At 41.5% G+C, this 26,664-nt stretch overlaps 2 protein-coding genes across 6 annotated transcripts in view; both read right to left on the bottom strand.

Annotated features, from left to right (window-relative positions):
• The window catches only part of STIMATE (STIM activating enhancer), a 61,430-nt gene extending 50,806 nt beyond the window's left edge, over positions 1-10,624 (bottom strand). For 2 of the 3 annotated variants that reach the window (XR_013229067.1, XM_077325766.1), the window contains exon 1: positions 10,323-10,624. Coding sequence is in view for 2 of the 3 variants with exons in the window: in XM_077325766.1 (XP_077181881.1) it covers positions 10,323-10,530 (208 nt within the window). In the remaining variant the exon portion in view is untranslated. The remainder of the gene's footprint in view (positions 1-10,322) is intronic. The other variant, XM_077325765.1, reaches the window with a different exon arrangement.
• An 11,184-nt stretch (positions 10,625-21,808) lies between these two features.
• Positions 21,809-26,664, bottom strand: part of SFMBT1 (Scm like with four mbt domains 1) — a 109,992-nt gene continuing 105,136 nt past the window's right edge. For all 3 annotated transcript variants that reach the window (XM_077325762.1, XM_077325763.1, XM_077325764.1), the window contains one exon: positions 21,809-26,338. In XM_077325762.1, coding sequence (XP_077181877.1) covers positions 26,198-26,338 — 141 coding nt within the window. In that variant the 3' untranslated portion in view covers positions 21,809-26,197. The remainder of the gene's footprint in view (positions 26,339-26,664) is intronic.

Raw genomic sequence — 26,664 nt, 5'->3', positions numbered from 1 at the left:
ACTTCAGACCAACATGACTATCCACTTGAATCTATTGATAAACATAGTTACTCTGTTTGATCCATCCAGACTAGCAAAGTCTACTCTAAAACTCAGCAAGGGTCTCTATTCCAGATCATTCCCTACCATACTACAAGAAATCCTTCTACCTGGAAATTCCAACATCTGAACCAGGGGATCTTCTACATCCAAAGTATGCTCTCAGGAGTAAACTTATGGCCCCTCTTCTCATCAGAAAAATGTACCTGAAAAAGTAGACTGTGCTCTTGCAATCAAGGTGTGGCACTGAACTTTTAATCATTGTATTGGCCTTACTGATAGCAAATACATACTACTTATAATAAACCAAAACACTATATTTTTTTGAGTTATAAATAAAACCCCCAACTGCAAAGAAATTCTACGTTGACGCAAATGTCCTTGTTATTTTGTGAAAGATTATTCCTTCAGCAGAAAGGAGGGGGAGGGAGATATGTATCTTTATCATGGTGGTCGGACTGGCTACTGCAGCTGGTTAAAAAATAAAATAAAAACTGGTCACCAAGCTCAGTTACCATTTCCGGGCACTTGACTGTGAAGTCAATTTTAAGAGGAACCTGCTACAAGCAGTTGCTTATAGGATTAATTTCGATATGGTTGTGTGAATTTTCTAAGAATTTGTGCTTCATTCTAGTCAAAAGACTTTATTCTAATTCTGCTGAATCTTACATCAGAAGGTATTGTAAAGATGGAATCTTATGGAATCTCCTGAGCAAGTTATACAGTTGCAGAACTTCCTAATAATCAGGTAGACCTGTTGACATTATTTATTTATTTATTTGATTATTTATGGACCACCCTCTCCAATCAGCCTCAGGGTAGTGTACAACAATGACAATACACAATTTCTGACAAAAATAGTAAAATCAATAAAAAAGATGAAACAGTTAAAACAATATCCTACTGCTCTATTTGTGTTTAATTTCAGGGTCTTGTTCTATCTTTGTCTCTCTGTCCATTATTTGTGGTAAGAAATTGGAAAGGGGAGGGGGACACTTGATTTTATTGTGCCACTGGTTTACTGTTTTTGGAGAATGGGAAATTATCTTCTTATTAATATAACTTTCCGAAGTAATCAGAAATTCTCTAGCCCAGCAACAGTAAAATCTGACAGGCAGGTCTCACTGAAAAATCAAGCAGCTTAGAGGTCTAGAGTCAGAAGGGGGCTTATGTTCATGCTCTTGCACAATGCAGGAAATCCAAAACTGGAGTATTACAGACAGATGGCTGTTCAACCTCTGCCTGAAGACTCCAGGGAAAGGCAATTGGCTCCAATGCTTTTGTTTATTTAAAATATTCCTATGCAGTCCTGCTCGAGGTAGCTTACAATTAACAAACCTCTAGACATAAACAGCATTAAAAATTTTCCATAACACAGAGAAGAACATGAAACAGCTGGTAAAATAAAACCCCTAATTAAAAGCCGGGGTGTTTTGGCCTGGCGCCTAAAAGAAAGTAAAGTAGGTGCCAGATGAACCTCAAGGGAAAGAGCATTCCAAAGGCAAGGTGCAACCACAGTGCCACTCGCAAGTTTCTCCTGATGTTCAAATGAAATCTAGACTTCTGTAAGAAGCCCCTTAGAATAGATCTAGTCTTACTCTCAGTAGCACTGTCTTGGCCCTATTCCATGCAACAGCCTTTAAGGTCTTTGAAGAGTGCAATTATGTCCCCTCCCCCAAGTTTTCTGTTCTCAAGGTGAAACACAATTCCTTTAACCTTTGACCCTGCAAGATTTGTTTTCCAGATACACAGCTCTCTTCATTGACCTCCTCAGCAACCTGTTAAATACAAGAACTCAAACACTATATTGTGTGAATTTGGTTGCTTCTAATCAAAGGTATTACATGGATTTTGTTGGGGGGGGGGGTTGCACAAACAAATATGGCTGTACAATTTTTTTTCCTAAAATTACATAGCCCTTTCCCCCACCATACTGCCAGCTCATTCTTAGCTTGTGAGCGACTGCAATCCCCACATCCTTTTCTCATATACTGTCAGGCCAAGTATCGTCCATCTTTTGTTTTTGTTTTTTTTTGCTCTAAAGCAGAATTTTGCATTTATCTCATTCATTTCATTTTGCTCACATTTTCTCTCTCTCTAACCTTTCTTGCTATTCCTTCTGGTTTAGTATCACCTGGAAAACTGATAAGGATTTCGTCAGTCTTACCATCCGTTACTGATAATCCATAATCCAAGAAATCCAACAGATAACAGGGTAGTTGTAGTAATACACTACAACAAATTAAACTACAAATCTCTAAAAGCCATGCAACACCTTATGTTTTAAGTCCTTTTCAGGGAAACAAATTGTCTTAGTTCAGTCTGCATCTATAAGATTATTCAACACTAGATAAACTGCAATTTCCCTGCACTCCATTAAAGCCCTTTTTGTGTAAAATCAAAATTATAATAAAAACAGTGAATAGCATGCGGCAAAAACCAAATACCTACCATTTAAAACTGTATATCTTCTCAAATTGCTAATTGTCAGTAACTGGGGATCTTCTGCAAGCTTTTTGTAAAAGATGTACATATAAAACAGCCAGCACCCGTTCAAACTGTCAGGAAGTTGATTGGAAATAGTGGAAGTAATGCATACCAAACAAAACCCATTTGAACATATTCTCAAGTACAATACCATATTTAATTTAATCCTGATTGTCTGAAGTACTCTTCAATGGCAGGTTGCTGTAGTTTGTGTCCAAAACCTCTACTGACATTCAGAAGGCCTTGTTCAAAATCAAGGACACACAAGACTACACAAAAAGAACAATCAATATTTTTACCTACATAGCTGTATGAAGAACAATGTATAAACTGATCAAATAATCTGGGTTTTTTTTTAAATTATAAACTACTGTATGAATTTTGAAGATCATATACCAGGTTTTGAAGCATTTATATACTATATTCCTGACAGATGCAGTTACGGGAAACTTAAGTAACTTCTGAGTTTTAAACATGTGTAACTACAATTGCCCATAAGCTTCCCCCCCTACATCTAATTTCTCCCAATATTTAAAATGCTTATAATTTCACATTTCTTTTACAAGACCTAAGGTAGCTGACAATAAATGGATAAAAACCAACAAATGAAATAATAAATATGCCTACAAACAGTGCCACACAAGCAGTTGTGACACCAAGACGGGGGTTTTAGCGCACATTCGGGGTGGAATGGCGGCGACTAAAATCACGGATAACGCACGGAGCCGGCTGCAACCGGCTGCAGCTTTGGTGCATGCCGCCAAAAAAGCCGCGTCAGTGAAACGCGGAAGAAAGCGCAGCTTCCGGGTGAGCGGGGCGCAACCAGAAGCGGCGCCCGGATCGGCGCGTGCATAATCGGTTACTCTGGGTTTTGCCGCCGTCGCGCCCCGCCCCGTGTATAACCGGTATGCGTTGCGTCTTCCCCCTCCGCTTTTTCGATGTGACCCAAATTCGCCGTTTCGGCGGCCGTGCATAATGGGCCCATGACTAGCCTCTTTCCATGTTCAGTGAACAATGCTAGTTTGCATAATTTCCTTTAAGGTGTACAGCTAGAATGCTTTCCTCACAATCTCAAGAAGTCTATTCCACAATAAAAGGGACAGAAACTGATCAGGCCCACATCGTAGTGTCAGTGTGAATCTCCTTGCACGAAGAGAGGAACAGGAATAACTGTTGAGATGACCACCTCTCTGTTGCCCATATAAGTCTGTAAAGTGCCATGCACACTGATGGTGTAAGAGTAAGAGGGATAAGCATGGCTCAATATGAAAGCACATTATTTGTAAATTGAAAATTCACCTATTACAGCTAAAGGATGCTAAAACACATATTGGCAGTAAATCTTTCCATGTGTTAACAAGACCAGCCACCTTACATTTCCAGAAGCAGAAAATACAGAAGTTGCTGCACACCACAACAGTGATGAAGAAAGAGATTTATGGGGATGTGTCTGAAAACATCAGGGCTGAAATCCCAACTGGGTGCTAATGGATGAAGCTGAGAGCTAAGCATGCTCTCCCCAGCTGAAGAAAAGACAATGGGATACCTTGATGTCATAGGGCCTGTGCCACTTGCCAAGCACAAGCCCTCAAGCCAAACATGCAGCAAACGATATCCTGTACAGCAGGGGTAGTCAACCTGTGGTCCTCCAGATGTTCATGGACTACAATTCCCATGAGCCCCTGCCAGCAAACGCTGGCAGGGGCTCATAGGAATTGTAGTCCCTGAACATCTGGAGGACCACAGGTTGACTACCCCTGCTGTACAGGATTGACATACAGGATCCACACTGGGTTTACTTGACACCTCTACTAGAGCATCCAAACATGGACGGTCATCTGAGATTTCAGACAGGTGAGAGGAAAGAGAAGGCAAACAGCTTTGGAAAGAGTCAGGGGCTGAAAAAGAAAAGGTTCTGGGGACCCAGAGTCACCCTCCCTCCCCCCCCTCTCTCTCTAACACACACAGATAATCGCAGCATAATCTAACAAAAGTACACCTGAAGAGCAATAATGACAGATGTAGAATGTTTCCATTCTATGCAAGCATTTCCCCTTCCCTAAAGCCTGTATTCAGACTCTTTCCTCAACCAACAACACAGAACACAATGAAAGACCTGAGTGAAGTGCTGAGTGTAGGCATGTTTCATTAGCCTTATTTTAAATAGTGAGACTTGCTGTTAGGAAGGCACCAATTTCAAATATAGTTCTGAAATATGAATTTAAGTGCAGCAAAGCATCATCCAGAAAGGAATCCCTCTGCCAAACACATTTTTCTACGAAACGCCTCCATGTCATCTAGTTACATCATAGCACAAAGGATAACAATCCTGAAGCAGCAAAAGCAAGTATGCCAATGGGCTCCTTTTCAACAATGTAAAGGTTGAATTCTGATTTTCGAACTCCAGTGAAAGAAAGGCTGCCTACAGGAAAAAAAAAAAGTTTACCCTAGATAATACTTACAGCTTGAACAAATATATTTAATTCATGGCTGGAGGAAAAATCTTCATTCACATCTATTTCTGGCTTTCAATATAGGTAAGGGTCAAAGCTTTTAAATGTATTCAAGTGAAGCTACAGTGACAGTATTAGGGCATGTTTGCAGAGAACTTTCTGTGTATCTGGAGGAGTACTTTGGCAAGCAAGCCAATGAAAAAGACAGTATGAAAAGGCTTGGTTGCTATATTATTGCAAGCCCCTGCATTATATACACTAAAAATCATAACCTGAGTACTTACAGAACATTTCAAAACTTATGGCTGATGTGGAAATATGCCACAAGCAGATCCAGCAGATTTCTGCAGGTAGGGACTTGTGTTTACAAGTTCAGATATAACCACAGCCATTTCTTTTGATAACAATGAAAATGTAATAAAGTTTTCCAAGTTAATAGAGAACAGATACAATAGCTATGAGAATCATTCAAATTCACCTCAGGCAAATTCAACAGGTGGCCTAAAGCAGCAATCGCAACCCATAGGACCCTAGGACAAAGTGTTTCGAGGTTTATTTTGCTTTTTGCTGTCAGTACACATCATCAGAGAGCAAGGGCATCTTGTCTCCTCTTTGCACAAATGCTGTAAATAGAAGCAGGACAGTGAGGCCACAGAATAGTGGAGAGGATTCCTTCTGGACTCCGACCCATGGCAGAGTCCCTCACTTTGGTAAAGTTAAATGTTTACAGTCTGCAGATGAAAAGTAGCCCCAGCTCTGGAAAGTCTGAAGATCTAAAGCATGTCACTCTCTAACCCCCATCTTCCCATCTACATTACTAAACTAAAAACATTTGCCTACCTTACAGGCTTGTTGTTAGGATTACTGAAGTAATAAATATGAAACAATATGACTATGTGATGTTAAGTTCTTTTGAAATTGTATGTGATGTTAAGTGTCACTAGCAATGAAATTGGCTTCGTGGTCAGAATTTAACAGCAGAACACCATCCAGAACGCCATGGGCTTAGGGGTCACCTATTACAAAAGAAGTCTGTACAGAAAAAGATTTATTAAAACCTTAACATTATGCTGCCATTCTGTTTTATTGTTTTCATCTTTTATATGGTCCAGCTAATGCATCCAGGGTCTATTGCACTCATGATTTGAACATATGAAACAGCAAAAGGGTATAAATTGTTCTTGGTTAACATTGTAAGAGCTGTCCATGGTCCTCAAGTAGTGTCACACATTTAAAAAAAGCTTTCATAGGTGACCTCTAATCAAAACTAGACATATTGCAAAGATTGAGCCTCCCACATACTTTTTAAAACAATGGCTGTTGCACCATGCTTTCAATAAAATTCTATCACTATAGGTTTAAAAATAATACTAAGAACTGCTTTGCTAAGTTGGTCTATAAATAACTGACCTCTCTTTCTGCACACAATGTCCAAGATATTTACAACACAATGAACTTCATTAAATATCAATAAATCATAATAAAAATAAAAGCCAGTATTTCAAGTAGTGCTACTTTCCTGATATCGCTTGGTCACCCCATTGTCTCAAGTATTCACACTATCACTAAGGGGGTGTCTGGCTACCTGGGCTTCCTCCTCAGACTTTCAGCCGTCACTACCCCCAGCTGCTTACAGATGACTTCTTGAGGAAACTAAAGACCACAAACAGCATCTTAGGAACCACAGATTTTGGGTCTCTCTATATTAACATCTTCTCAAAAGATGGGTTACAAGTCACCAAGAATATTATCAAAGATAATAGCACAGCAAACCTGGCTTCTCAACATTGTTTATGTCCTCATCCCCAAAAACTTTGAATTTAAAAAGTTTATATCTTCAACACAGCCAGCTAGCACATAAAACTCACAACTCGAACCAACATATCAGTCATGACCTCTACAGGACAAGGATATTTCTCTTTCACAGACTTTGGGTGGTAGAATTTCCTTGCTTACAGGCATTCCTTCCCTGCCACATCTTAAAACAGCTTTTCAACAACCATGTTCAATTAATCCAAAAGAATATCCAAGAACCAACTAATGCAACAGTCCTAGATGCCAAACCCCACCACTTTTTGCCTTCTAGTCACAGACAACTTATGGCAACCCCATAGTTTTCAAGTAAAGAGATGTTTAGAGGATGTTGGCCATTGCCTGCCTCTGTGCACCAACTCTTGTATTCCTTAGTTGTCTCCCATCCAAATACTGACCAGGGCCAACCCTTCTTAGCTTCCAAAATCAAGCAGAACTAGCTTGGGCTATCCAGGTCAGAGTCCCCCGTCCCCCCCAATATGCACTCAGGCAATACTGTTATGGGTCCTACCAGCATCAGCTGCTTTTAATGAAAAATATGTTCCCTAATTCCAAAATTCCAACACTGGGTACTGCCAAAAGCAGCAATATTAAGCCAATTTCAAGAAGAAAAATACTGGCATCATTGAGCCTTGCCAGGCTTAAGTCATTCAAGTAAATATTACCGTATTTGCTGACGTATAAGACAACTGGGCGTATAAGACGACCCCCCAACATTTCCACTCAAAATATAGAGTTTGTTACATTACATTACAGTACTATGGGCCACTATGGGCAGCTATGTCTATCCCAACTGAAGTGTACCCTGCATATAGGACGACCCCCCCCCCACTTGGAGGCATGTTTTTCAGGGGGGAAAAGTAGTCTTATACGCCAGCAAATACTGTATATTAGGAATTGTGCATAATTACAACTATGATCACTACGGATCACGATCAAGCTGAGTCTGGCCATAACAGCTCATGCATAAAAACTGGTAAGAGGAAGAATGTTAAATACTGGGTAATGATTTGGGCTGATTCAGAACCAAACACATGGATAAGCATGGTTGTGAGGGATACTGACCACTTTCCTAAGACTCATTGGTTTTACAAACTTTATAGAATAATAATTTTAAAAAACAATTTAATATTGTCACAACTTGAAAACTAGCCTTAACACAATATGTCAATTGATCTTTACACTTCATCAACAGAGCTAGAACAATTATTAGTTAGAACCATTTGTAATTTTAATGACATAATGTTATGTCTGAACTGGTTTAAGACATATGGTAAAAGGGCTCTACAGTAATTTTCACCAAGCTCCACATTTCTGAAGATATGAAGTTTGGATGTATCCTTACAAAAGACCAAATAAGACCAAAACTGACATGACTGAGAAGGTACAACAGAGGGTAGCTGTATTAAGCCTGTGGCTTAAGCCTGTGGCTTAATACAAGGACTTATGGAGTGCTTTAAAGACGAAGATATTTTGTAGCACAACTTCTATCAAATGTGTCAGAAGCACCTGATAAAGTGGGCTCTAGCCCCCCCCCCCTCCAAAAAAAAATGATGCCTCAATATATGCTAGTCTGTAAGATGCCCCAAGATTCCCTTTTGTATTCAGGAACATAAAATACACTTCCTTAAACAATCTACTGGGAAAAGGTTATCCACTTCAAATACCATAAATTGAACAAATAAATAAATAAACTCCTGGCTCAGACCGCTAAAAGGTAATCAAGTAGCAGGGCTGGAAAAGAAGCCTGAAAACCTATAAGTGTCAGAGTAGATCTCTATCAATACTATGAAAAAGGTTAGAGCATCCAACACATGTGTCTCTATAAATAATACAAAAGAGTAACATGATACCATATAGTACAAGTCACAATGAACAAGGAAGCAATTTGGACAGCAAAGATTAAGATACATACTGCAATCTACATGGAGTTTCAATGGCATTGATGGTGCACCTAAGATAACAGTTCATGTTTAATTGCAATAAAACTATGAAAAGGTATGACTATTCTTTCCAGAGGACTAATCACAGACTATAAACTGTTAAGAAAATGCCATAGTTTATCACTATGAATGACTCCCACTAAATTCACATTAATGACAAACAGAAAACGAAAAGCAGTAAGCAAAACACCATTGTGCAGATACCAACCTCCAAAGGTGTCAAAAAGTATTTATTCCTGAATAATTACAATAGTCATTAGATCTCTAAAAGTTAGTGCAGCATTCTAGTTAGAATGCTGGAATAGGATCTGCAAGTCCTGAATTCAAATACTTTCAGTCACAAAGGTTATTGGGTGAAAATGGAACAGTGACTCTTTTAAGGCTGTGGCAATGAACTACCCGGTATATTACCCTATGCTTCTGGGAGGAAGGGCAATAGGAGCTTGCTAATGCACAGCTGTGCCAGTTGGAGAGAATGATAACTGTGTTACACAATGCATTCAGCTAGATCTTAATAAGGTAGGCCTGAGTTAAGAAGGAAGCCACACAGAGCAGGACATGCTTTTAAGGAAAGGCTGTGGATTCTTGGAAAGCTATTATCTCATCTGAATGGGAAACAAAGTGGGAAAATCTGACAAGCAATCTTCCACGGATCATACTGGAAAGAGCAATTACACTTGTAAGAAATACCACCTAGTATAAAGGGGATGTTAATGGAGATGCTTTAGATCGAGCAAAAACCAGCGTGTTCTCCACTCCTGTCTTTGAAGCCCGCCATCCTTATTATATATTTATTTACAATAGGCAGATATGCCTTCTCAGTTATCTTTTTAAAAACTTTCCATTTGTCCATTCTTATTACTTCATATGTTTTGACAGAGTGTTATCATCTTGTCACATTTTAAGAACTCAGTGCAGCATATGCAATTCTTCCCTTTTCAATTTTAGCCTCACAACTCAGGGAGGTTGGTCAGGTTGACAGAAGGTTACTCCCCCAGTGTCACACAACAAGCTTCAGACAACATCCCCTTGGCCACACTCGGAATCACAAGGATTCCTTATCATCTTGTACATACAGGCTGGTGTGACTCCATTGGCCTATGCTCCTATGCAAGCAACACAGCCTGTAAAGCAGGTCAAAATCCTTACCGGGGGGGGGGGGGGAGAGGGGAGGAGGTGAAATCCAGCAAGAAACAGGGAAAGCCCCGCGGGAGAACAAAGCCACGGAAGCGACACGGGTCTTTTCAGAAAGAACCCGGGAGGAGCCAAGCATCCTGCGGCGAGTGGGAGTGAGCCAGATCAGCCACGGTAGGGAGAGGAGGAGGCTGAAACGCGGACATGGCACCGGGACGACGGCGGGTTCCCCGCAGAGACTGACAACGCAGTCCTATGCAGACTTGCGGCCAGCCCGAACTGACTGCTTCCAACCAGGCTTCCAACGCGGCGTGACTCTGCATAGGACTGCACTGTCAGAAGCGGCACTCTCGCCCAAGGAAAACTCGCACGAAGTGTCCGGAGACAGCAAGCCCCACTCTGCGGGGGGAGGCGGGAGGGGGGATAAGATGCGGGGCGCTGGCCAGGGACTCACGCATGAGAGTGCTGAAGGCCACCACCCCGAGCAGCCCCTGGAGGAAGATGCCGAAGCTGTCCATCAGGGCCCCGTTCTTGCAGCCGCCGTAGCCCGGCCCAGCCCCCGACGACGACGACGACGAAGCCCCGCCGTTCCCGCCGGCCGCCAGCGAGCCGGCCTTGGCCGTGGCGATGCCGGAGGCGCTGGGGGCGTGGGAGCCCCCCATAGTGGACCGCGCGCGCCGCCGGGCTGCCGAGCCGGGACGCGGGGGGGGGGGGGGGAGGCGATTCGCACACTGCGCGGCACTTCCGGAAAGAGGGAGGGAGGGAGGGAGTTCCACGCGCGGCACCGTGCGTCCGTGCCGCCGTCTGACGCCTCTCAGCGCCGATTGGCTTAGCACGAGGTCTCAGGGGAGGAGCTAGCGGCGAGCCCGCTCCGGGGCGGAGCTCAGCCCCTTAAAGGTCCACAACAGGGAGGAAGAAGGCGCAGTTAGTAGGAGCTCTTGGGGGCTGCCGCCTGGTGGGGGCTGCCGCCTGGAGTGCGCCGCGTCGTTTCTAGGCCGCTTCCGCCCTCGGCTCGGGGGGGCGGGAGGTCCTTATCCGCGAGGAGGCCGCAGTGGGCCTTCTTCTGAGAAGGGGCGAGTTGAACGGGGAAGAAGCCGGTAGCGCTGCTCTTGCCCCGTCTGGGTTAGTGTTTTATGCCCGTTATCTTTGCTGAGTGGGTTTGATATATTTAGTGCTTTTAAGAGTAAAGGGGTGTGTGTCTAAAAAGAGCTTCCTTGTACACCTTTCTTTTAAACTAAAAAATCCCTCCATGGGAGGTGGTTTGAGACCGTCCTTCCCAAAGGTGACCAAAATAAAGCGGGACACCATTGTCCGGGGGGGGGGGTACCCCCAGATGTCCCTCCAAAAGTGGGACAGTCTGATCACTTTACCCTTCCCCCCCCCATCCCAAAGCACACATTTGTCAGGGTTCTGGCGAACTGGAAGCCGAGCGAGCTGTGTTTATGTCCCTGTGATGACTTAATTTTCCTATAGGCTGATGCTGCTACCTACCTTTTTTTTGCCTCCTCTTAATGTTATTATGTTAGGGAATTTAATGAAACTCTTCTTAAAGTGCTGTGCTTGAATTCATCATGTAGTCTGAAGACGCAGCATAAAGAAATCCAAGCTAAAAGTTACAGTTGTAGCTGTGAAAAAGCATGTTCATTTGAGAATAACCAGCAACCCTGGAGACAGTTCAGCTGTTCCTATGGTCTGACTATGTAGCCACCAGGCAATATTCCTGAGAGGGTTAAGTCATTAATGTTTCTACTCAATAGAAGAAGGGAGCTCATCTCAAGCTCAGACATGTATTTTTCTTTCTACCATAGAAAAAGGTGAGACTACACTCCTGGCACAAAATTGAGCTCTCTGAACCTCCTCTCTATCCCTATGTTTGAAGGTGATGTGTGGTGTATGTTTACAATATATACAGACAAACCCAAAATTGCAGCATATATGGTGATTTCTACATAGGAACAGGTGGTATGAACTTGGGCTTTGTCTCACTAAGCCTGAGGCAGGCTGTGGCAACATTCAGAATCAATTAGGGACTCAGTTTCAATTTAAAAGTTCAGCAATGAAATATTTATACACAGGAAAAGCAGAGCAAATAGAAGGTGCCCATGAATGTGCGTATTGTTCCTCTGAGTCTCTGTTCAGAAATAAAGGCCTGGTCAGAATATTTGTGCCCAGAGAACATTGTAGAACAGGCTTGTTATCCCTGGACAATTTTAGTGCTGAGTTTAGTTGATAAATAATGTAAAGATTTTTCTAACTGCAGAAAACTATATGCAGCTATGGCAGTCTGCTTGGAAGACCGTGGGTTTTGGATTCTGCCATTACACCAAAAAGCCAGCAGTCTGAGCCTCCCTGGAAGGTCAACAGCCATTTCACCAGTGACTGTTAAGAAGTAATGCTATTTAATGCATTTTTGCAAGCTACTGTGAGAACTTTTAAAGCTGAAAAGTGCAATATATGAATAAAGTATTGGAATTGGTGATAATCAGATATCTGTGGGGTAAAAGTTGCATGTTGTAAATGTTGATAGCCACAATCATTCCCATCATCCAGTAAGCAAAGCTTGATTTCTTTGTGATGCTAGCAAACAAAAGACTTGGTGTCAGCACAGAATCTAATTCTGGCAGGGGCTCATGGGAATTGTAGTCCATGGACATCTGGAGGGTCGCAGTTTGACTACCCTGATCTAATTTAAATATAGCTATGTGGTCCATGGAGAATAGCTTGTAGCTTGTTCACCAGAGATCTGTAACCCTTGCAGACATTGTGCATTTAGCCTCCCTCAGCACCAACCCTATGAGGTTGTCATAATGAATGAAAATTACATTTCTTATAGAATGCATTACACTGTTTCTGTTGCATTGTTTTCTTTTAAAAATATTTAAATTTCAGTTTATATACAGTTATAAAGGTAAAGGTATCCCCTGTGCAAGCACTGGGTCATGTCTGACCCTTGGGGTGACACCCTCTAGCGTTTTCATGGCAGACTCAATACGGGGTGGCCCCCTACAACAGATCTTATGACTTTTTCAACAGAGAATCTCCTGCAAGGTGGATGTTCCAGTGACTCTGGACCGACAGGTCAAGGTCAGCCTTTGTTGGTGGACTGCTCACAAGAACCTCTTGAGTGGAAGAATTTTTTCTTATTCCAAATTATTTGCAGATATTCACGGATGCCAGCTTAACAGGTTGGGGGGCCACACTCAACAACAGCCCTGTTCAGGGATCCTGGACAGCAGAGGAACAGAGACAACGCATCAACCTGCTCGAGTTACAAGCAATTTGCTTGGATTTGAAATCTTTCCAGTCAAGCATCATAGCAAGTCACGTGATGATCCGGGCAGACAATGTGGCGGCAAAGGTGTAGGTCAACCACCAGGGCGGATTGAAATCCAGATGACTACAGAAGGTGGTCAGATTGCTAATGAGCTGGGCGGAGAAACAAGTCAGTATTCCAAATGATTGCGAAGCAGTTCGGCCACCCCATCATGGACCTGTTCGCATCTCACTTAACTTGCAGGTGGAGCCCTTCTGCATGAGGTTCTTTCATCCCAGAGCTGCATTTAAAAAAAAAAAATATTTATTGTTATCATTATAAATGTCAACATGTGAATACACCATAACATTTTATATTTTATAATAATATTACAACAATATAACCGTGTAATATATATCTGTTTAAATTTTGTAAAACACATATTCCTATTATTAATAACTCCACATATTGACCCATTTTCTATTCTTTAACACCCTAAGTTACCACTCTTCTGTGAATACATCTATGATTCTCTTATTATTATTATTTTTAATTATTACATTAACTGAGATATATCTTCCTAAACTCTTGATCTTTGATTCCTAACATATATTTTTCTTTTCTCTTGGATTGCTTACTTATATTAATCCAGCACTCTAGTCCTAATGATTAAACTGCTCCTAGTATTTGAACTGACTTCTATATATTCTCATGGTCTTATTTGCCTCTTCATCTTTCTTTATCTATTTGATTGATAGTCCAGGAACCATTTCCACTGTTCTATAAATCTCTTCTCGAAAATTTATTAAGATCGTTAGTCTGGCCATTTTCGCCAATTCAGTTAGTTTCTCTAGCCACATGTCTATTGTAGGAATTTCTTTTAGTTTCCATTTTTTAGCTATTACCATTCTTGCCGCTGTTGTTGCATGAAAAAATAAAGGTTTCATTTGTGGCTGAACATTGTCCGGAATAAAGCTCAGTAAGAAAGATTCCTCATTCATGCTGAAGTTTATGCCTAACATCTTCTCCAGTTCTTGATGAATTTTTTTCCAAAACCTGTTTATGCCAGGACACCTCCACCATAAATGAAAAAATGATCCCACTTTACTTTTGCATTTACAGCATTTATTACTGCTTTCTTTTGCCATTTTAGCAATCGCCTTGGGAGTCATGTACCACCGGTAAAACATCTTAAACCAGTTCTCGTTTATGATTTGACTTTTTGTTAAATTATTCATGTTTTTCCATATGTTTTCCCATTCTTCCACTGTAATCACTTTTAAAAAATTCCTCATCCACTTAATTGCGAAAGTTTTGACCACTTCTGTTTCGGTCTCATATTTTAACAATATCTTGTATATGTATCCTTGCAAATGCGATTTCTGTTGCAGGATAATTTCCTCAAATTCTGTGAGTTCCATCTTTATACCATCCTGTGTTTTAAATTCTGTTTTAAACCTGGATTTTAATTGATTATATTCTAACCATTTTATTGAAAATCCTTCTTGGGTCAATGTTTGCAGATCTTTCATTTTCTTTGTTTTTGATATAATATCTTGATAATTAAGACATGTGATCCTAGCTTGCTGAGAAAAAGTCATATATGCCTCTACTGGAGATTTTAGCTTGGAGGGGGTGGGAGACAGTCTTTCTTTATATTTTTGCCATATTTTAACAACCCCATGGTTCCACAGTTTTTTCTTTATCTTTTGTCTGGTCTTTGGATTTTTTGATGGCCATAAGATTTCATGAAGTCTAGTCCCAAAGTTTTCTCTATCCAGCGCTAGGTCTTTGTTCGTTGGATCAATCATCCAATCAGAAAGCATAGTCAACATGCCTGCATGTGAATATAGTTTTAAATTTGGCAGGGCTAAACCCTCCCAGAACCGCATTGACAGACACACTGATGTCCAACTGGCCAACAGGTTTTCTTTATGCCTTCCCGCCGGTTCCTGTCCTTCCCAAATTTCTACAGGGAGTCAAGATGTTGCGAGCCGAGGTGATCCTGATGGTTCCTTGGTGGCCCAAGCGTCCCTGGTTCTCCACCATAGTCCAGATGACAGACAGCTCACATCTGACTTTGCCAACCATTCCAGACCTGCAAGTTCAGGGTCCGGGTCAGGCACCCTCGGCCAGAGTGGTGGAGTTTGACCGCCTGGCTGTTGGAAGGTTGGTTTTAAGTAGGAATGGTTATAGCTCAGCAGTGACCAATACCATTCTGGCCTCTAGGAGAGCTTCCACTACGTGTTTGTATAACTGTACCTGGAAGGCCTTTGTATGATGGTCACATAGGAAGGTTATCAACCCCAGTGCCCCCAAAATCAAATATATCCTGGAGTTCCTACAGGGCATACTTTCAGGTCTCAGGCCTGGGACACTTCGTCAACAGGTAGCAGCCCTGTCTATGGTGTTGGGGCAAGACGGGGGGGGGGGGGTCACCACTCTTCTGTCATCCTCATATGCTACGTTTTTCATAAGAGGTGCAGCTCTTTCAGAGCCTCCCCCCAGCCATCATTTTCCCACATGGCAGTTGAAGGTTGTGCTTTGAGGCCTTGTCTAAGGTACCAAGTACATTCTTCTTTCGTGATTGACTCAAAACATTTCTTAGCTGTTATCACCTCTGCCAGGAGGGTTTCAGAGCTGGGAGCATTGTCCATTGACAAGGAGCTTTGCATGTTTCACAGTGCCCGGATTGAGCTCAGGACAGAGCCGCTATTCAGACCAAAAGTAGATTCTAGGTTTCTCCTATCTCAAGACCTTGATTTGCCTTCATTGTTTCCTAAGACTTCTGAGAACAAACGCAGATGACACAAGCTGGATATGAGAAGAGTTCTTAAAACTTACATCAAAAGGGGACTGAGACCCTTAGAAAGACAAAAGGTTTGTTCGTGTTAGCAGCGCCTGCGCAGGCAGGCCTGGCCATGTCTAAGGCTGCTATTAGCAAGTCCATCCAATCCTGCATTGGAGAGGCTCATAGAATTGAGGGCCAGATGGTGCCAGAGGACATCACAGCTCATTCCCTCAAAAGTGCAGCTGCCTCTGCTGTTTTTTCCAACAGAACTCCATTGAAACAGGTCTGTAGGGCTGCCACTTGGGCCACCCCTTCCACCTTTCTCAGGCACTATATGATAGATGCCTTGGAGGTTGCAGAGTTGGATTTTGGCCATGTAAAGTTCTACAGCGGGTAACTGGCTAGAGAGTTCCTTATCCCTCACAGTTGGGGACTGCTCTTGTACGTCCCACCAAGCTGTCCTCCTGACCTAGAGGTAAAATGACCATTGGATACTCACCGAGAAGGGTCCTTCTCCTCGTAGGTCAGGAGGACAGCTTGTCCCTCCCAGTTTCTTTTTAGCCAGAGCTCTTTTTACCTTGAGGGTCTTCTCCTTGCAGGCGATCAGTTAAAAAAGGGTTGTTACCTGTTTGGTTCTTCGCCTCCTGTGGCATTAAAAAAGAAGAAGAAGAAAAAGAAAGAAAAGGGGGTGTTTCATGTTGGAGAAGTTGACAAGTGTTTCTTATTAAATATTAGATGCGGATGACTTCCTGTACCATCTTCTTTTTGCCTTTTGTGTCCTTTCCTTATCTTAACCAAGTTTAATTTCCAGATGGACAAGGTTTTTCAGGGAGAGATCTCGGGAAGAATCTGACTGGCAAGAGGAGGGCGTTTCCCAACAGGAAGACAGAAAGTTTTCCTTTGACCTGCCTCCCTCAGAGATGGGAAATTACCCACCAAGCTGTCCTCCTGACCTACAAGGAGAAGGACCCTTCTTGGTGAGTATCCAATGGTCATTTTCACCAATTAGCCACTAGGTTGATTCTACACTCTCACAGGATTTCACCCACCCTCTCCTTTCCCAAGACCTAATGGCACAAAGACTTCATCAGGGAAAGGCCTTGGCCTCTCTGCTCTGTTGTTGGACCTCCAGAATAATTGGTTGGCTATTGTGAGACAGGATGCTACATTAGATGGCGTTTCTCAAAATGCTCAAAATTAACAGAGCAAGAGGGGGGTAACTAGCAAAGACATATTTGTCAATGTTTATAAGGTGATGGAACCCTTCTAGGAACCCAAGGTAGACAACAAATATTAAAAATACAGGCTGTAGTTTTATTAAAGAAATACACACAAGATAAATAAGACTTATACAATTACACTCACGTATGCAGAGAGAAGTAAGGTAGGAAATGGCTAAGTTTCCCTTTTAAAACTATGCCTACAGATATCCCTATATACTCAGGCAGGAAATTCCATATTTTAATCATTCATTGAATAAAGAAGTGGAAGGAGGAAAATATTATCCTACAGCCATATGAATATTTTGGGGAAAAATAAATGAAGCTATACTCTATGGAGCAGGTATATGTATAGAACGTATCTCAGAAATTATGGATTCATTTAAGATTTTTCCAGGAAAACTAGATTACCAAAATGTATATCTGGTACAGCAATCTGTCAAGAATTTGCAATTCCTTCATTGGAATCAGTGGCTTGGCTAGACTCTTTTAGGCTCAGAATTAAGATTCTCTTCAACAATGGATCTTAATTAACTCCTTCTCAGATTAAAAGATTATCCTTTTCAAAGGAAATGGAAAATGCTGGTTGACCAGAGACTGAACCAACTTAAATAGATATTCTGGCTCACCTAGTTTTCAAATTCTCAAATTTGAACAGAGAATGATGGATTGAACTATTGTTGGAGAATAATGAATTTATAATTGTAAATCAAGATCTATCTTTTCTATTACAGGATGTGGACCCATATACTACCAGGTCACTGACATTCTATCTCTTAGCAACTCAACATAAAAATATAATTAATTATGATTATGATTCCCCCATGTAATAAGATGTAATGGCTTAAGGCTTAAAGCCAAAGAGCATTATAAAGGAAAGGGAGTAAAGTGTCAATAAAGTATGTCATGGCCTTTGTACTTAAGATGGTTCAATTTTTCTTATAGGACTCACTGCCGATGCAACCTACTAGCACAGAATACACTTCATAGAGAAAGAAAGCAATAATGTTGATGAACACCTCAATTAAAAGCCACAATACCCACATCCTCTGAAAGAGAAGCGTCCAACCCCTGCAAACACGATGAGAACACTATAAAAGCAGTAGAATAGGGCCCCAAAGGAGAAATACAGTCCTTGGCAAATCTACAGCCCTGTAAGCATGATTATGGTCAAAAAAGCGTGCGATAAGATCTCGACTGCGCCCCATCCAATACCGACACACTCCACTCTCCCGATTTCCGGCCCCGGGAGAGCCCTGTAGGCGAAAGCCTCCCGGACCAGGATTGCCACCCCCCCCTCCCCTCTTATGGGTCCGAGATTGGTGGAGGACCGAGTAGCCTGGGGGTGCCAGATCTCTCAGGGCCACCAACTCTCCTTCCTTCACCCAGGTCTCGGTCAGGCACACAAGTTCTGCCTTCGACTCTGCAAAGAAGTGCTGCAGAGTTGCAACCTTGTTCTTAATTGACCTTGCGTTGCACAAGACCAATGTCGGACTCTTTTCTCCCCTAGCCTCCACCCTCACATCTCGGGATGGGACGGAGGTTAGAAGGGAATCGAGCGCACCCAGGGCGCCGGCCGGGCCTCCATGGCCGGGCCCTAAACGGGACACCAGCGCTCCCAACCATTCTCTTGCCCAACCTCTTCCTCTAGCCATAACGCCCTTGGCCCATGATCGTTGGGATCCTGGCCCCAGTTTGGCCCCCCCCCAGGGAACAACTCCCCATCCATAGCCCCACTCTCTGCTCCCCGAGAGAGGATCCTAATACTCCTAAGCTAGCTTCTCCTTCCCTAACTGCACTCCACCCGCCCTAACCTACCTGGCCCACTCTAATCTAGTCCATCCCAACCCCCCTCCCCTCACCCCCCTCCCCTAGCAGCTAGTGAGGTGGGTTTAGCCACCCAGCGAGATCCCGCCTGAAACGGGTTCTCTCTGCCTGGTGGGTCAACCTCCCCAACTCCGCTGAGCCTAATTCTATCCCTCACCCTCTCTCGGTGACAACCCCCCAATCACCCCCCTCCACCCAGCACAGAACTGTTGCCAGAAGGCCAGTCAGAACAATACAACAAAAATAAAAGGGAGTAAAAAAGGAGACAGGTTCAGTGCTGTTTCTGTTGTGGCCACCAGATGGAATTTAAGAGGCAAGAGCCAGAATTAATTCTGGGCGATATTCCGGTTGCCTCTAGGTGGCAGTCAGAGACCTGGTCTCAGCTCCCTCAGTCTCGTTCCAGCTCTTAAAGGAGAAGCAGCAAGGCTTCTTTGTCCTCCCGGCTACACTTCCACCGGTGAGGGCTCCTTGGTTGCCCCGCAGGCGCGAGTGGGTCAGAATGCCGCCTCAGACCTCCCTCCCCTCGCCTGCTGGAACCTCCTGCGGGCTCCCTGGTTGTCTCCCAGCTCCTGCAACCAGCTCTGGGACTCCAGCCGCTCTCCTCCGCTGCCGTCGCCGCGTCCACGCAAGGGGGCCGAGTCAACTCCGAGGCCGGGTAGGGAGCAGGTCTTCTCACCAGTGGGCTTGTGGTTTCCTCAAGCCATTTTTTCTGCCCATTCAGCCACAACGTGATTAAGTTGAAATTAAATCCAATGAAGATGGAGGCCCTCTATCTAGGTTGGTCATCAAAGGAGATATAGTACAACACCCAGTGTTAGATGGAGTTGGTTTAACACCTACAAATAATGTCTGAGGTTTGGGTGTGATTTTGAAATTTATGTCTATGGAGGTCCAAATCACAAAGGCTGCCTGCCAGGTTTGGTACCATCTTCACCATGCATGACAGTTTGTGCTGTACCTGTCAGCATCTAACCTAGCAACTGTGATCCATGCAATGGTCACCTCCAAACTAGACTTATGTAATACGCTCTATGCAGGACTAACCTTGAAGCTGATCCAGAAGCTCGTTTGTCCAGAATGCAGCAGCACAAGTCCTTACTGGGACTCAGTGAAGAGCTCATATCACACCAATGCTCCCCCATTTGCAATTATAGGTTCAAGGTTTTGGTGCTTATCTTTAAAGGCCTTAACAGACTGGGATTTATTTACAGGACTGTATTTACAGGACTGCCACTATACAGTGATAAGCACTTGCTCAGGATTCCCCATCCCCCCAAGAAACTGGCCTTGATCAGAGGGCCTATTCAATCCTGGCTCCAACCTGATGGAACGCTCATGAGATCAGGACCTGATGAGATTGAATCCTTCAAAAGTTCCAGAAGGCCTGCAAGTCAGAGCTATTCTGCCAGGCATATGGTTGAGGCCAAGAAATTTAACACTGAAAAAGGTAGGTGAATTCCCTGCAGGCCAGGGATTTTAGAGATTTTTGGTGATGATGGGCATCACTTGGGCATGATATTGGGGTCACTGTGGGTAGGCAGATAGTTGTGAGTGCAGGGGGTTAAACTAGATGATCCTGGAGGTCCCACCCAACTCTATGGTTCTAAATACTGGCCTCCCTGCTCGCAAAACAGCAATGCACCATCCAATACCATCTTTATAAGGTTTTTAAGGAGGTGGTTTAATAATAAAATTTAATTAATATATTTTAATTTAAAATGGTTAAAAATGTTTATCAATGTAAACTGATGTCTTTTGTTACTCACCCTGAGCCAACTGGGAAGTATGGGCTATAAAAATAAAGTTATCATAATTATTAGCATTAGGTCTCCCATCTAAATACTAGCTAGAGCTGACTTTGCTTCACTTCCAATTTCAGATGAGATTGGGCTATCCAGGTCAGGGCATTATAATCCTACATATAGTTAACTAGGCATAAGGTCTAATGAATGCATGTTAAACATACATAGGATTCCATAACATTTGATTTAGGGTCCACATTTGTAGCTTGTCAGAGCTTATTGAAAATAACAGGACAATAATTTTGTTTAATTCTACCTGTAGCTAGATAGTGGCAAATTAGGATTTAACATTTTCAAAGACTGAAACATTGTCTTTATGTGGAAGTTTGCTAAGATATTAAATATAAGCACAGCATATTCTGAAACATATTTAACAACATAAATTATCTTGGGCTGAAACAGTTGTCACCAGGAATTTCAATATTAACATTAGAAACTCAAGGGTGTAACACAAGACTGTAAAACAAATATGGCATTAACTACTTATTTCAAAGAGTTTAAAAAACAATATAATAAAAGTTCTCATTTATTTGGGATGCAAGTTACTACAAATTTATAAGCATTTATATCATTATTTCAAGTCATTATCTCAAGCTAGCAGGGCCTAGCTCTATTTAGAGTGGCGTTGTTAGGTGTAATGTTGAGCACTGTAACCTATTTTGACACTTTTGCACAACCACTTTTTAAGGCAGTGTAATTTTATGGCTGCGAAAAGCCTCAACATTAAGTTTCTCTGCCACAACTTACTGCTGACTTCAGATGAAACTGAGAATTTGTGGCTTTCAATAACCAAGGTAGAATAGCAACCATAGGTGATTCATTTGCATCCAAAAGTCTGGGCACCAGAAGTCTGCAACCATACCTTTCTGAGGGATTTAAAATGACAATTTTATCATCTATTGCAAATTTGTTGCTGAAGGGGGAACAACTGTAAGATACTTGGAGCTTCCCTCCTTTGGGCCCCCAGGAGCGTGTGACTATGGTAGTCCATTCTTCCCCAAAGACACTGATCAATATTCAATGTATTGACACAAAAGAAAGCCAGCAGCAATTTAAGTGTTTTTAATTTTCTTACAACCACTTAAAACGGTCATGAAGTACCACAAAATTATGTACATTCTTTTATAGAAAAAGAAACAAGCAAAATAATCTAAAATATTTTAAAACCCTTTAACTGATGCAACTATCCAGCAAAAGAGCATATTTTCATGTGCATATTTTTCCATTTTTATATTTTACCCTTAATGCACGTATTTATATTTATATATATATATTAATTAAAATCAAGGAAAAATACAGCAAGCAGGAAGAGCAACACAATATACATTTTAATTTAAAAAAATAAAAAAAAGAACAAAGCAGGGAAAAGTGCATGTCCAATGAGCTATTACAACAAACAGACCTACATATATGCTGGCAGTACCTGCCCTAGGAGCTCTTCCAAGAGATTTCTGATTGTCTGTAAACATTAAAAGAATTGGTTTAGAGGAGGATGGAAAGAATGGGTCTACACATGCGTATGCTAGGTGATGGTAAAACAGGATAATGGCAGATGATGACAGACATGAAACCTTAACAGATTTATTCAAAGCAAGTGTCCCAGGATATTTTCCATGTTATGGCTAAAGGGACAAATTCTTTACTAAAACTCATTTTTAATTGGTTCTACTCACTCAGGTCCCAGCTGGCTAGTACTACTTCTACACATTTGATGCCACGACTCCTGGGGTCTGGCAGAAGCAACCTGCCACCTCAATGTTCAGCTCCTTATTGCTGATATTTGATTGATCTAATAGATTGCAGTGCAAGGACTCCGCAGTTTCTGATCAGTTCAAATGAAATAGCCAACAGTCTCTCCCATTTTGTTACTTTTCAGATAAGATATAGAAAGCAACTGACATGAACTATGTTCATTAAACAACCTATCTGCTATAAATAGAGCAATAGTGTGCGAGTGTGAGGGAAAGATTACTTCATGTAACATCACAGCTCAAAATCCGTCCAACCTCTCCCCCCCCCCCCCTGCAATGCTACCTTGAAAACAAGTCACATATAAATGATTTGGTAAAACTTAAAATGTCAGCACTAGGTTCCTAGCAAGCAAGCCGACACTTATGAGGTTTTCAGGCAAAGGCGATTCCTTTGTGCTTAGCTGGGTATTTTGAAAATTTTCACAGTAGGCAACAATCTTAGAAAAACTGAAATTGCTAAGATTTGCTCTGTTTAAAATATCAATCTTCATTCTTGGTAGACGGACATTTGGCAACACATTTTCCATGAAATTAATAAAACGTTCACAATATTTACAGAGAGGCAGAGACAAGTACATCCACTGCCTATTCTGGAGTTAAGCTTCACAATTTGGCATATTTATGAAATATTTTACTTCTCGTGTACTATTAAACTCATTAGCCTTTGGCGAGTAATGCATACAAAATCTCTGCACACTGCATGAAAAAGAGGTGCTAGTTTCAGTAAATAAATGATACAATATATTGCTATCAATTTAGTAACTGACTAATTCTATCTTCTTGACAAGCATTTATGGGATGGGGACAATTAAGATTCCCCTTGATGGCTCAATATTAGGATTTAAATATGACATAGAAATGATAACATTGTTGAATTCTCTCCCCAAACCCCATCTTCTTCATATCCAGAATTTGGTATAAGCACCACCTATTAGTGATTTCTTTCTTCCCTATTAAGCCTTTATAAATTTTCTAAGCATTATAGGAGTGGCATCTATACACAGTGAGTTAAGTCCAGGACCATCTCAGTTTTTATTACTAATGTGAAACACTCTGTATGTTTCAATATGGCCCAATTTTACATGTTAGTATTCTTCTACTTCCTAAAGAAAGCAGTTTTCCAAAGATCCAGTCATGAGGAAAACCTGCTTTATTGCCCACATCTAAGTTAGCAGTACATAATTATTTATCCTGATGTAGGTCTTGGTGTAACTGCTAGCCCATGGAGACATGAAAATTATGTTTACCTTCCCCTGCTCTCTATGTGGGGAAAGGTATATAGGAGACCTTAAAGCCAATGGGGTGTGCAGCTACTCTCTCATAGTGAGAATATTATTGGCACATTAAAAGTATACAGTGTTATCTAACTTTGCAGCCTTTACCCCATTCCTCTACAATAGCACAAGAGCCTTTTAAATGTCATATCAGCACTAAGTCAGATAAGACTCCAATTGAAACCATTTGGGCAATAAATGAAAAGAGATGAAGGGTTTTGTAGATGAAGTTACATTTTTACTGAAGTATGATAATATTTCAGAACTATTTAAGGAAGTGAATGCTTTGTAGATTGAGTCAAACCCTTTACACTCCAGTACACTAAAACTGCCTCAAGAAATCCAAGTACCCGTGTGTTGCACAGAAATTATTTACTAAAAGTAACAATGGAAAGCATCTCTGTTTTTGAAACTCCCTAAATGGATCCCACTGGGACCAAACTGCTAACGTAAGACAGAAATATCAGCTTATAAATATAGACCGGATAGCCAGCACCTATTCCATTGGCCTTAAATAGGTGACTTATTTACAGCAATGCATGTAGTATGAACATTTTACTTAAAAAACCCTGAAAAACCTTAGACATAAAAGTTGGTATTATATTAAGTTTTTATGATTTCCAACTGCTGCCCATTTATCAGAGCAAAAATTACACTGAGGTTGAATGATGAGGAAACTAATTTTTGTCCTATATCAAATAGAGGTGTTCAGACACATACAAAGTGCATTTCTTAGAATAAAATGGCCAGCTGAGTAGTATGAACTTCAGTTCACAAATATAGCTGCAATCTCAGTTTATGAGATAATTTACTTAGCATTCCAAGTACTATATCATCTACTTTGATTGAAACCCAAGGTATGAAAGCCCTGGAGAATCATTCAGCAGCCACATTGTAGGATCTCATATAGGAAGCTCTTTTAAAGGAAGGTTCCTTTAAGACATCTTCCTAAACAGAAACATTCATGTATGTCCCCAGACCATCCCCAGAAATACAGCAGGTTTCAACCTATGACTCTCAGATATCAGAGATCAAAGTGAGCAAATGTTTCAAATTTAACATTTAAAATAACGGGGAGAAAGGAAATCTCAGAATAGGGGGAAAATTGCAAAAACCTGGATTCTAATCAGTCTGAACCACTCTACAGAATTTAAAACCTGTAATAATTCATTAGTTATGCAGCAACTAACAGTTGTTGCAATGGCAGGAAACTGTTCTATGGACAGGCATTAATCATCAGCACATGAAACTGAAAACACACTGTTGACTTCTCTACATTAAGCCACAGAAGTTATGTGGAGAATCATGGAACCCCATCTCCCAATGTGGACCTACAGTTATATGTACTGCTTGAACTGTGCCACAAAGGACATCACAAATAATGTTCCATTATATACTTAACTAGAAGAGGGAAAAACCATTCTATCCATGCTTTTACGAAACAACTACAATTATCTGGAGAAACTCATAGTATTTGAGAACTGGTATGAGCTCTACCTTTCTATTCATCCCTCAACATATGCAAGGTCAGTTTTCAAGCAAATTATTACAAGAGAGAAAATGTCATTCCCATTATCATTTCATTTTCCCTACAAAAACACCATCGTATTAAAATCTTGGAAGAACAAACTGCATTAATGATGGTGCCATTGTTTCTCTGTGGCTGTTTAGTTGAAAGCAGAACCATATGCTATCATTTAAATTTCTAACTTTGTGCCTTTAGCAGCAATTTGACAGGTAGAAACTCTCAGCAAGAATGACCCTATCCATACCAGGGATCACTAAGCCTATTAAAGGCACAGAGAAACAGAGTCAGTATCCTCACTTCAGGAAAACACCCGTTGCATAACCATATAGGACCTTTCCAAAAGAATTTAATCCCCTTTGTAGCGCTTTCAGGTTGCAGAGGTAGAAAGCAAGCTCCAAAATAAGATCACAAACAAAGAAAATTTGACTGTACTCTTTTGTTTTCAGATTTTTGGCCACCCCACTTACCTTGACACTAAGCCTTCCTTTTAAAGTATCATTTTAATACAAAGAAAACTGGGATAGTTCTGTGAATGTTAAGGAATGGGAGATGCCACCGAACTGCATTCCCTTGCACATGCTGTCAGTTTGGCTCTTCCCAGACCATAACCAGAAAATAATATTTTTCCCCTCAAAGGAGAGCCATCAAACCACCTTTATTTCTTAGAAGAAAAAGCTCTGATGGACAGAACGAGCAGTCTTCATACCCAGGATTGCATTTAACGTTTTGCTCCAGGAGTCTTTTTCCTTCTCTCAAAGTGCAAGGCTGCAATTGTTAGTTTCTAAGCAGTTTCCATGGGATCTTCCTCGGCTTCCCCTGCTGAAGGAAGAGCAGGAGACTGCAGTTGTGCTTCAAAAAATCAGGTTCAACTTGCTGCCCCCCCTTAGTTAGCAAACTGCTGGTAGAAGGCAAATTTGACTCTTTCAATATGATGACAAAGTTTAATGGCTGGACCAAGCTTCAAGTCCATGCACTCCTGAACAGTAGGAAGAGTAAGTAGGAGAAGCGCCTGCCCATCTATTTCCTGCCAAAAGAAAAGATAAGAAAAAAGAAAAAGGAGTTAGAATTTTGTTTTCTTTCTGCTTCTTAGTTCTGGTTTCAACCACAAGTTCTCTGCATTACTTATGGGTTTTCTTTTAAAGGAAAGTACAGTTCCATCCTCAACTAGAAATGCATCCATCATGTTGCCTGAAAAGTGTCAAATTTGCTATGTAATCGAAACCTAACAAACCAGATTACAAAATGTTGACCAACATATTATTCATAGATCATAAAGGCCAAATATTAGCCATGATAAAAAATCACTGGGATAGGTACCATTCCCTTCCTTTTTAGCGAGACAACCTAGTT

This window comes from Paroedura picta, chromosome 3, assembly GCF_049243985.1.
Source record: "Paroedura picta isolate Pp20150507F chromosome 3, Ppicta_v3.0, whole genome shotgun sequence".
Lineage (NCBI taxonomy): Eukaryota > Metazoa > Chordata > Lepidosauria > Squamata > Gekkonidae > Paroedura > Paroedura picta.
This window is presented reverse-complemented; position numbering and strand designations above follow the sequence as displayed.